Genomic DNA, 11,840 nt, shown 5'->3' on the forward strand with positions numbered 1-11,840 from the left:
GCACGCAAGCAGGGGGTGGGGAGCAAGAAATAGGAAGACACAGAAAATGAGACCTTTCGGTTTACATCACGCTCTGTACTGAGCACTGACTCTGCACATAGCAAGGACAAGAACGAGTTACTGTTGTTCCATTAAAGGTTAATTCAAACTTTCACTTTGAAATTTCAGAGTCAGCAGCTTGGAGACTTTAATTGCCTAACTCGGAGATTTAAACTGCCTAACCTTCCCCTGTTTGTTTGACAGCCCTTGCTGGATGATTAATGGAAAGCTATAAACAGCATTTGCATGAGGATATCTATCTCCTTTGCTGGGAAGAAGAGGTTCCAAAACTGGCTTTGTAAGAGGCGTGAACAGCAAAGGAGAGTCTTCTAGGTCTGGGCAAGCAAACAGACAGCACAGGTTTCTACTGTTTACAAGCCAGCTATCACCAGCCACAAAGCAAGAACCAGTCCTCACTGTTGACACTGGAGCAGCATTCCTCTCCCCAGGTGACCAACAGCCAGACCTTTGTCCCCACCCCAGCTCCCCAGGCAGTACTAGGAGCCCCTGGCAACACACACCTACCGGCGAGGTTACCCCCAGGGCAGTAGCGTTCCCAGTCTCAATGACACGAGTGTGTTGCATTCAGGAAGGTATCCAGGGTGTCTGCTTCACCCAGACAAGCAGCAGGCAGCAACTGGCAGATTTGCAGTTGTCCTTCCCAGAAAGTGCTTCTTCCCTGTCACAGATGCCATTTCCCCAACCATGGGTTGGCAGTGCATGTACATCTTCCCTCCCCATCTGGAGTACTGCGTCCAGTTCTGGGCTCCCCACTTCAAGAAAGATGAGGAGCTACTGGAGAGAGTCCAGCGGAGGGCTATGAGGATGGTGAGGGGACTGGAGCATCTCTCCTACGAGGAAAGGCTGAGGGAGCTGGGCTTGTTCAGCCTGAAGAAGAGAAGGCTGCGAGGGGACCTAATAAATGTTTATAAATATCTGAAGGGTGGGTGTCAGGAGGATGGGGCCAAGCTCTTTTCAGTGGTGCCCAGCGACAGGACAAGGGGCAACGGGCACAGACTGATGCATAGGAAGTTCCGTCTGAACATGAGGAAGAACTTCTTCACTCTGAGGGTGATGGAGCCCTGGAACAGGCTGCCCAGGGAGGCTGTGGATTCTCCTTCTCTGGAGATATACAAGACCCACCTGGACAAGGTCCTGTGCAGCCTGCTGTAGGTGACCCTGCTTCGGCAGGGGGGTTGGACTAGATAATCCACAGAGGTCCCTTCCAACCCCTACCACTCTGTGATTCTGTGATTCCCCTGTGGAATACGAGACAAGCTCCCCTTCTAAAAACAGAGCCTTGCCAAGACTGCACAAGCCAAATCCAGGAGTCCTGCTGCATTCCATCTCCTGCTGCTGCTCTTCCCTAGTTTTCCCAGTTCAGGACACCTGCAAGCCTGCACCTATGGCTCCTACTGATGTCCAGACTGTCCCCAAATCTTTCCTTGGTGAGCTGGGTACTATCCTGTCTCCCGCATCACCCCCAGCAGCACTAGGTCCCACACCATCTCCATGGAGGACATACAGACTATGTGAATGACATTCTAATTCCTGTTCACGTCAGTGCCATGGGTTTTCCTTAGATTTCCTTCAGATATATTACTAACCCATCCTGGTCTTACTTGCAGGGAGGGCATAATGAGGCTACAAGGCTACAGCTGACTCAGAGAAAATGTAAGAGTTGCAAACACAACAGCAGCTCCCGGGAGTGTGACTGTGCTACACACGCACATCCGAGGCCAGAATCCAGCTGCGTATCTGATGCAGAGGCAGAAGCCATATTCAGGCTGCCAAGCCTTTCCAAGGCACGAACACAAACCGTTTGGAATGTGCCCCAACGAACAGCTTTGGCCTCTTCAAGAAGGACAGCAGAGATTGTCAATCCTGCAAAATGAGACACATCTTGACCCTTTTGTGAGGTAACTGCTCAGACCGAGTTTCCCCTTAGAGCCTGACCACACAGGCCTCAAACTCCTTGAAAGTGTAGGCACCAGTACAACGCCCAGCGTTTGCTCCTGTTCAAGCACAAAACAACTTTGCAGACACAGCCCTGGGCAGAATGTAAGGCACAATTTTATTTTCCCTCATTCCTCTTTCTCAGCTCGCGCCCATCACGATGCTGTTTTCTGGCAGCGAAGCTATGCAGTGATCACAGGGATCCCCGTGGTTTGTGCTCGTGCAGCAGCCAGCAGCCGTGCCCTGGGCTCGCAGGGCCTCACCTGGCTGCTCAGAGCGCCACTGTCCTGAGCAAACCCCTCTGCGAGGTGTCACTGGGTGGCCCACCCAAACACTCCGAGCTCTCCTTCACTTGTCCACAGCATGACCAGTGGGGGCAGCCAGGGTGACCTTTGTGTCCATGGCCACAGCCTTGGTACCCACCTGCAAGAGAAGAGGCAATCAAAAGTGGGTCAGAAAATCCCAGCGTGTCAGAGAGGCTTTCAGAGAGTGCTTCAGCCCCAGGACCTCTCTAAGACAGGGAGTCACATGCTGATGAGAGCACAACATACTCAAGACCAAAATTGCCAGGACTCCTTAAAGAAAGCAGAACAACAGAGTGGGACCTCCCAGTTCCAATCACTGGGGAAAGCTGAAGATTTCCCTCCTCTTGTCTGTTGAGTAATGCAAGACACAGGCCTGCACACCCCTGTGCAAGCCACTGGTGGCTATGGCCAGAGCTAGATACAGATCAAGCACAGAAAAAGGAAGATACTGGTTCTATACTAAAACATGCAAAATATGCAATGGCACATGCAAGTCAAGGACAGAGAAACTGGCTGGGATTAAACAAATAAGGGACTTCTCTCATCCTAAACTAGGAGTGAGGCTTTTCCATAGGACAGCACTGGGCACCGTGTGACACAGCCCAGAAGCTCCCAGCGTGCCAGCACCGGGACAGGAACAGCATAACCACAGTGCTGCGCAGCCTCACCACGAAGGGCTGAAAGACAGAGCTGCCCTGCCCCATCTCCTGCAGAGTTGGCTCAGGTCTCTGTTTATGGGGTGTGCTACAAAGACGCTCAGCATGTCGTTTGCTGCATTTCTCACTGCTGCAGTCCCATCCTACCAGAAGATGCGTACACACAGGTTATCATAGGCCTGGTTCGTGTGCAAGGCAGGAGCTGGGCTGGAATATCTACTCACACCTATTTACATTAGGGAGGACTGAATGCAACAAACCTTCCAGATGCCAGCAGCGTGGGGAAAGCTGAGCACTCACCTGGCATGGTCCCCCCGCAGGCACAGCGAGCAGCTTTCTGCCCTCCGCTTGAGCAGAAGGTGCAGCAGTGAAACACGCCTCGGTGTTCGCGGAATTTGTTTCTCACCATTAGAGTGAACGGAGAGCCCTGCAGAGGACAAGCAAGCAGAGAGGCTGCTGCAGTGGATACTATCAGATGTTGTGTCTGTCTTTTCAAAAACCAACTGGGTGATTCTGTCAGTCACAGATCACGAAACCCAGCCTTAAACTGCTAACTGGTAGAGGCAATCCTTAGAAAGATTTGAAGAAAATACATAGAAAAGAAAAGCAGGTAAAGAAGAAGCAGTGCAAGAGAAACAAGAAATGCTACCTGTACATGCTGCCCTTTCACGTAGACACAGACAGCATACAAGCCTGGCTCCTCAGGGCTGTAGGAAATATGGTAGGTCCCATCACCGTTATCACACACTGTTGGCTTGACTGCACTACGAACAGAAGGAAGTCCAAGAGGTCAGTGACTGGCAGAAAATTGCTCTACATGTGAACCACTGTTTGGCCTAGGTTTGTGGTCGGTTCCTTATCCTCAGCCTTGCTCAGCAGCTGCGGGTCTCAAATGAGCTTAACAGGATGCATGAGCAATGCTCAAGCATTGAGTAGCTTTCACACACCTGCTACTGGGAGCTGCAATAACCGTACAAAGGAAATCACACAAAGCTAGCTGCACTGCAAGGATTTGTAGCAACCCTGAGCGCTGAAAGAGCAGAAGATGACAGGTAGCACACTTGCAGGTCAGATTATCCCATCAGATAAGAGCCCTCAGAAATGGGGTAAATTCACAGCTTCAGAGAGCAGTTACTTTCAGAAAAGCCCATGAATAACACAGGACATAAACAGGGCAGGTTTCAATCACTTCAAACGCTGTCCCAACTGCATTGACCCAAACTCTTCTCTTCAATGCTCTGAGGAGATCTAGGTCCCTGCTGATGACCCCTCCCTTTCCAAAGTGAAGCTTGCTGGGTTTCACAAGAAACCCTGGTAGACAGGATGCTGGGGAGAAAGCATCAGCTAGTTACTCAGGGACTGATTGCTTGCTTCATAGAAAGATGAAGAGAGCTTTCTACAGACAATCGTCAGGCAGCTCTGCATAGAGGAAGGTGTTCTTCCTAATCCCCACTAATTAGTCTCTTGTGCCCCACAACATAACAGTTACTGATCTTCCAGATTTGCAGGCTGTGTTCCCCACCCCCCACCATTTCACATCAATACAGCTGCCGACATCATTTCCTGCCGTGAACTGCGTGGTGATACTTCACGCTCTTCTGTAGCTGCTGTGCCTCAACCCAAGGCCAGACGGCTTTCAGCAACAGATGTAGCAACGGCATACGCACAAGAATAAGAAATTGAGTTAATGTGGCCACAGCGACCTCTACCCCACGAAGCAAAATCCACATAGTCCTCATGTGCACACGTTCCTATGTCGTATGTGCACATAAGAAAGAAAGGTACATGGGAACGAAATTCTTGAACAATGATGCTCTAGTGATAAGCACCTGTGCAGCCAGCAGTGCTTCTGTACACCATGTCAACACTTCCCCACAGCAAGGAGTTTTAGCATCCTGTCCCTTTTTTCATCAGGGCATCCCACCTACAGTGTTCCTGGAACAAGTTAAGCTGGCATCTTGCTCCAGCTACATTGTATGTACTACAAAACAGAATGTTTTTCTGAAGAACTGACCCACAACTGGTTCTGCATTTGTGCCTGGCTGCTTTCTGGAAACCAGTGCGGCCTGGAAACACAAAATATTTTTTCTGGTTGGTCATTCTCATTGTGGCAACACTTTGGACCTCAAATGCGGTCTTCCCTCCTTTTGCTAGAAAACCTCCAAACGCACTGAAGTGCTCAATACTTGCAACTACAGGAGAAAACATAATAAACTCCCGAAAGAGATTCTTTCTCCAGAATACGAACTAGGCACTTCCATCCATTGTCAGAGGCTCCTGGGCTTGGTGTCTGACTTGGGATGGTCATTCTCAGGTTGTGATGTTTTACGCTCCTTAGGTGTTAACAAAAGCAGGAGCCCTAGGTGTCTGCTGGTAGGGGTGGGAAGGAGCAACAGCTGACTGACAATGTCTAACACCCGCTGAGAGCTGAATCCTTTAAGAAATCCTGAATGACTCAAAGACTCAATACAAATCTGAGCCAACACCATCGAGCTCCACACAGCCAAATATAACCAGAAGGATGTACTGGTGGGAAGAACAATAGTGCCTTTTCCCCCACAGATTCTGACCCACATGCTGAAGTATGTCCTCCCACCTGCCAAGGCAAGGAGGGAGCCAGGGTGAGGGAGGCAGAAAGGCAAACCCAGTGACCAGGGAGTTCTCAGGTGAAATACTCACCAGTCCCTCTTGTCCCTGTGGGTGATGGTGACCCACACAGCCTCTCCTCCTTGCCCCATCCGCTCCCCCATGGTGTCACTACAGAGCAGGGTAAAGCCAGTCAGCTGGTTCTGACGTGCACTGTGGAGGTCTGCAAGGCAGAGAAACAGGACCAGAAAGGAGTCACATCAGCCACAACTGCCACCTCCCACTTACTTTGCAGTGTTGAAGTTGCATCAGAGCACAGCCAGGACTTTGCTGCTGGGGTGTACAGCTCCTTCCGCTCATAGGCAAAAGTAAATGTGTGACTGGGGATCAGGAGGGAGTGGACAGCTATAGGTGCTGAGAGATGTTGGGCAGCCTTACCCCAGAAGTCTGTACAGACCAGGGTGGTCTTCCTGCCTGCTCCTCTGAGCCCAGCTGGCATCTTCCCAGGATGCTTCAAGGTGCACCATGCAACCGGGAGGGAGGAGGAACAGTGCAGAGTGGAGCCCCAGAGACCTCGGCACTTACGGTCTGGCATGGAAAGGATCGACCAAGCCCTGGGTCTGTCTCATCTGCCCTGTGCAGGCCATTACTGACCAGAGGTGGCTGTGCTCTGTTGGCTGGCCCTGCTCCAAGTCCTTAATAAGCAAACATCCGTGAAACCATCTATGCCAGTTATTCCCATGGCAATCTCAGCAGAAGCTGCAAGGGGGACTTGCTCAGCCACAGAGGGGACCTGTCTGGGCCCATGCTGCAGGACAGCTGGGGCCACCAGGTGAGCATCACACCCTGCCACTGCAGGTGCATCCTCTAAGCTGTGGGCTTTGGCCTGCAGGCTGCTCTCCTCACAGTTCACCCCATGTTGAGGTCAGTGATGCTGCGGAGGGCAGCTCCAGTACGCTGTCACATCTGGCTGGGGATAGCTCTCTGTCTCCCTGCCCAGCAGGTTCCCATAGACCTTCAGCAAGCAATGCAACCTCTGGCAGGGCTCTACCCTGCCGTACTCCTCTGCCCCTAGTCAGTGCCTGGGCAGCAGGGAGCCAACAGTGCCCCGAGCTGCACACCGTGTGGGTACAGAGAGCGCAGACGTGATTTCAGGGAGGAGCGCGCTTCCATTCAGCTGTTGTACAGCACCCCATTACCTTCCCCGAGCAGGGTACATCTGGCTGGATCAACCATTTTATTGAGAATGGCCCCAAAAACTTCAAAGCCGCAACACTGCCCTGCCCTCTCGTGGGGAGAGAACTGGATCCCGTCATCCACTCTGGGGTGGGTGTTGTAAGCAACACTGTTCAGCTTTGCCAGCCGGCTCGCCACCACCCCTTTGGTGATGAGGATCTCCAGGTCCGAGCCGCTCGTCAGCAAGCGCTCCGTGAACTCCGCGCCTGTCCTCATGTCCAGCAGCAGCTGCTGCAGCTGAGCCTTCTGCAAGTGCAGAAGGTTTTCCTTCTGCACTTTCAAGTCCTCCAGCTGCTTCAGCAGCCGGTCCCGGTGCTCTTCAATTGCTTTTACATACCCACTGGCAAAGACACAGATGTCTGTGGCCACGGCTTCTGCGCGGCTGCGGACAGCGCTGCCCATGTCATCAACCTGGCCCAAGACACCCTCTAGAGTGCCCATGTGCTGCTGGGTGCTTTTCAGCAGCTCCCGCAGGGCGTCCCCATGCCTGTGGATGACATTGCCGGTGAAGTCACAAGGGTGCTGCCGGTGCCTGTCCACAACGCAGTCCCGGCACACAGGCTGGTCACACTGCTCGCAGAACAGCCTCAGCTCCTCTGTGGGGTGGGAAGGGCAGAAGAGAGGCTTCACGGCCTGGCTGCAATCCTTGGTGTTCTCCAGCTCCGTCACTGCATGAGAGGCCGTCTTCTTCTGTCTCCTAGAAGGGAGCAACCACACATCATTCTACAGATGTTGGATATGAAAGGCAAACATCCAAGACCCCTTGCAAACATCCATGTGTACAGACTGAAAGTCACGGTGTGTGCCGCTCCCTCCTGTCTGCACTGAAATCCACTCTGCATGGAGGGACTTGTGGTCTCCTGAGGACAAGGCTCCACACAAAAGAGGACAGCATCTGCAAGCAGCTGCTCTCAGGCTCCCTGCATGCGGTCGGCACTATTTTCAGACAGAAGGATCATGTGCCCCACCATGGCCACACACAAACCGGTAAATGGGCCGCCAGGCCCCCACTGCCAGCGGCCCCTTCGTGGAGCCTGACAGAAGCGGGATAGTTGCGCTTATCCCCAGAGCCTGCTGTGACAAAGGCAGCAGGAGGGCGGTGAGCCCTGCAAAGTGAGAGCTGGCAGGAGGGGTCTTAAAGCAGAATCACTCACTGACAGTCACTTCTGGAAAGGAACGGGAGCTGCCAAGCTCCTCAGCCACCAGCCCAATAATTTTCCCCAGCTTTAAATTCACTGAGGCAAATGAGCTCTAATATCTCTTGGGGAGAAATCTAGTTCAGGCCACTGGCAGAAGACAGCCTGTGGTAAAATATTTAACATTCAAAAGTCAAACTCCATTTCCTTCTGGCCGCCAGGTTAGATCCTGCTCAGAGGAGACGAAGGATGAGACACAAAGAACATGTTATGACCCAGACATCCACCATGTCACAGGGCGGCACCACAGTGTTTCCAGTTAATGCTATTTTGGACACTGGGAGCTCGTTATTGAGCAGGACGTAAAGCCTCTTCTTGTCTCCTGCACTAATGACTTTTGGCAGCTGCAATGGGAGCTCCAAGCCATAAGCAAAGAAATACTCCGAGGACCAAGCTCCATGGAGTTGCTCTGGCAACACAAGGCAACCTCATCACAGGGCAGGACACAGCCCTTACACTGCTCCTCTCACTTCCCACTAATCTCCCTTGAGTCCAGCACATTTTCAAAGCCTTCTAGCATTATTTGCATAACACTCTTCAAATTCACACTACCCTGACTTCAACCTAGGACTTCTCTCACTTACTCCAAGAAGCACAACACTGGCACTCGGAACCTCAGAAATCTTCCCTACGCACCAGGAAATCATTTAAAAATGGATTTCCCTGGCCCTTGTTCTGCTCTGCCATCAACTACATCAGCTGCAAGACTACAGATATTAGTGGGGTGAAAATATAGTATCAGTAAATAAGGTAGGAAGTGGGTGATGAGGACAAATTTTCTACTGCTTTATACCTCCTGCAGTTCTTTCTGTCAGTGCAGCAGGCTGCTGTTCAAGGTCCCAGTTTCTCACTCTTCAGCAGCTTGCAAGGGGTATGAGGCATTAGCTAATCAGAATGGTATGCTGAGAATTACAGCCCTGAGTGGAAAGGTAACTAAGAATCTAAGCCATTCTGCCACAGGCACCAGTATCTCTGGGGGGGGCAGGGCAGCAAGGAATATGCCTCATTTCCTTCCGGGGAAAGAATTTGCTAATCAACTCGAAAGGAGCAGCAAACGTGGAGGGAACAGGCCTGAGCTGATTAACCCAGGCTAAGAGGCTTCCCTGCCTAGTGCTACTGGGCGTTTTTCTGACCCCGCCTGTCACCTCCTTGCTTCAGAAGGCCATTCAGAATTCCTCTCTCTTTTCTTCCATAGTGCTGCCTATCCTCTGTCCTGCTCGCAGGCCACTGCGGCCACCTCCTACTTCTGTTACTGTCACCTCTTCTTCCTGCCCTACTGACATGACTCTCTCTGAGGCACACAGCTCTCTTCTGCTGTCACGGTTTCAGTTTTCCCGTGTTCCACAGAACTAAACTCTGCAACATCAGGCATACAGCGAACCAACAGTGTTACTGCTGTAAGCTCCCAGCCTCACAGAAATGCTGAAAATGCACATAAGGTATGTGGATGTCATGGTTTAACCTGGCAGCCGGCAACTAAGACCACTCGCTCACCCCTACCCTTCCCCCTCAGTGGGATGAGGAGGAGAAACGGACCAAAGGTAAAACTCCTGGGTTGAGATAAAGACAGTTTAATAAGACAACAAAAGAAATACTAATACTACTGATAATAATGAATAGACAAACCAAAAAATACGCAATATATTTTTTTCTCACTGCCCAACGACTGATTCACAGCCAGTGCCCAAGCAGCGACTGCAGAACCCAGAACTCGTGGATTTCATGGAACTCCCGAAAAAGACCAAACTTATGGAAAAGTTTGAAGTCATGGGAAAAAAAGAATAGTTGAAACTCCCGGAAAAGATAGACATAAAGAAGAGGATTCCTGCCCCCTGGCCAGCCCCCATTTATAAACTGAGCATGACGTCTATGGTATGGAATATTTCCACTGGCCAGCTTGGGCTGTCTGCCCAGCTGTGCTCCCTCCCAGCTCTGGCACACCTGCTCATTATCTGAACATGGGAGACTAGAAAAAAGTCCTTGATTTCTTAGCAATAACTGAAAACATCAGTGTTATCAACATCCTTCTCCTAAGAAATCCAAAACACAGCAGCTACTGGGAGGAAAATTAACTCCATCCCAGCCAAAAGTAAGGCAGTGGACAAAACAGTCAGCAGGCAACCACACGGGCTGATTATCAGGAGACAGCAATCACAGCAGGCGGGCTAGTGTCAGGACTTCCAGTTCACAGAATCACAGAATGGTAGGGGTTGGAAGGGACCTCTGTGGGTCATCTAGTCCAACCCTCCTGCCGAAGCAGGGTCACCTACAGCAGGCTGCACAGGACCTTGTCCAGGTGGGTCTTGAATATCTCTAGAGAAGGAGACTCCACAACCTCCCTGGGCAGCCTGTTCCAGGGCTCCATCACCCTCAGAGTGAAGAAGTTCTTCCTCATGTTCAGACGGGACTTCCTATGCTTCAGTTTGTGCCCATTGCCCCTTGCCCTGTCGCTGGGCACCACTGAAAAGAGTCTGTCCCCGTCTTCCTGACACCCACCCTTGAGATATTTATAGGCATTTATAAGGTCCCCTCTCGGCCTTCTCTCCTTCAGGCTGAACAAGCCCAGCTCCCTCAGCCTCTCCTCATAGGAGAGATGCTCCAGTCCCCTCATCATCCTCGTAGCCCTCCGCTGGACTCTCTCCTGTAGCTCCAGCTGTCTCCTTTCACTTCATCTAGGGATGCCCTTGCATGTACACGCAGCAAATGTTTCTAGAGGTGGAGAGAGGCAGACCAGCGGCTTAAATTCCCCGTTTTCTCTTGGGAGACGCACATTCTCCAGAGCGGGACAGCACGACGCGCCAGGCTCTAGACTGGGCAAAGACCGCACCAGCTGGAAGAGGTGGGCTTGCCGCTTCGGCCAGCTCTGCGTTGGGTCCCTGCCCGCAGCACCCACCCACACGCAGCCGCAGAGGCGACGGCCACCCCCCGCGCCCCTCGACGAGGCGGCCCCGCCCGGGCCGGGCCCCGCCGCCCGCTCACCTGTGGGCCTGGCAGCAGAAGAGGCAGAGGCGGGCCCCGCAGGTCAGGCACCGCCTCACGGCCGCCCCGCCGGCGCACAGGTCGCACCCCGCCGCCTGCCCGCCGGGGCCCAGCGCCAGGTAGTCGGGGGTGAGCTGGCCGACCCCTCCGGGCGGCAGGGCCACCTCGGCGTCGCACACCGGGCAGAGGACGCTGCGGGAGTCGGCCCGGCCGGGCTGCCCCAGCGGCCCGGGCTGCCCCAGCGGCCCGAGCCGCCGCAGGCAGGGCCCGCACAGCGAGTGGAGGCAGGGCAGCAGCCGCGGCGAGACGCAGGGCTGGGCGCACGCCGGGCAGCGCGGCGCGGACGACATGCCCGACACGCACGACACGCACGACATGCCGGCGGCCCCGCCCCGGCCGCGCGCCGCCCTCCGCGCGCCGCCCCCGGCCGTTGGGCGCGGGCTGCCCCGTTGCTAGGGGCGACGGCGGTCCCGGGAGGGGGGCGGGGGGGGGGGTCGTACCCGAACCGGCGGCGCCGGGGCCGCGGTGTGAGGGGGCGGCGGGAGCCGCCTCCCCCGGGGCTCCTCCTCCGGGACGGGACGGGCGAAGGCGGCGGAGGGGAGCCGACAGCCCGCGCCGAGGCCCTGAGGAGCTGCTCGACGCCCCTGGCCGCTCCCGCCTTTTCCGAGCCGGCCGCCTGGGAAGCGGCCCCGTCCCCGCCCTGCCGTGGGCACGCTTTGCGTCTCCAGTGTTCTCCCAGCTCAAAGCTTCACCCGCTGGCGGAGCCTGCTGACCGGCCTTCGCCGTCGGTCTTGGCAGACCCCTCGCTGGCCTGCTGCTGGCTGCCGTCAGCCGCCCGCCGGACAGCGTGCCGCACAGCCGGGGAGCAACGTCAGGGAAACTGGGAC

General features: G+C 54.0%; 1 protein-coding gene across 1 annotated transcript; it reads right to left on the bottom strand.

Annotated features, from left to right (window-relative positions):
- Nucleotides 1-2,112: 2,112 nt before the first annotated feature.
- Nucleotides 2,113-11,303, bottom strand: TRIM45 (tripartite motif containing 45). The gene is made up of 6 exons (XM_075412858.1): nt 10,954-11,303; nt 6,742-7,475; nt 5,636-5,765; nt 3,606-3,720; nt 3,257-3,383; nt 2,113-2,418 (listed from the first exon to the last, which is right to left on the bottom strand). Exons 1-6 carry the CDS (start codon nt 11,301-11,303, stop codon nt 2,267-2,269), a joined length of 1,608 nt encoding a protein of 535 aa, XP_075268973.1. The 3' UTR covers nt 2,113-2,266.
- Nucleotides 11,304-11,840: the final 537 nt, after the last annotated feature.

Source organism: Opisthocomus hoazin, chromosome 1, assembly GCF_030867145.1.
Source record: "Opisthocomus hoazin isolate bOpiHoa1 chromosome 1, bOpiHoa1.hap1, whole genome shotgun sequence".
Taxonomy (NCBI): Eukaryota; Metazoa; Chordata; class Aves; order Opisthocomiformes; family Opisthocomidae; genus Opisthocomus; species Opisthocomus hoazin.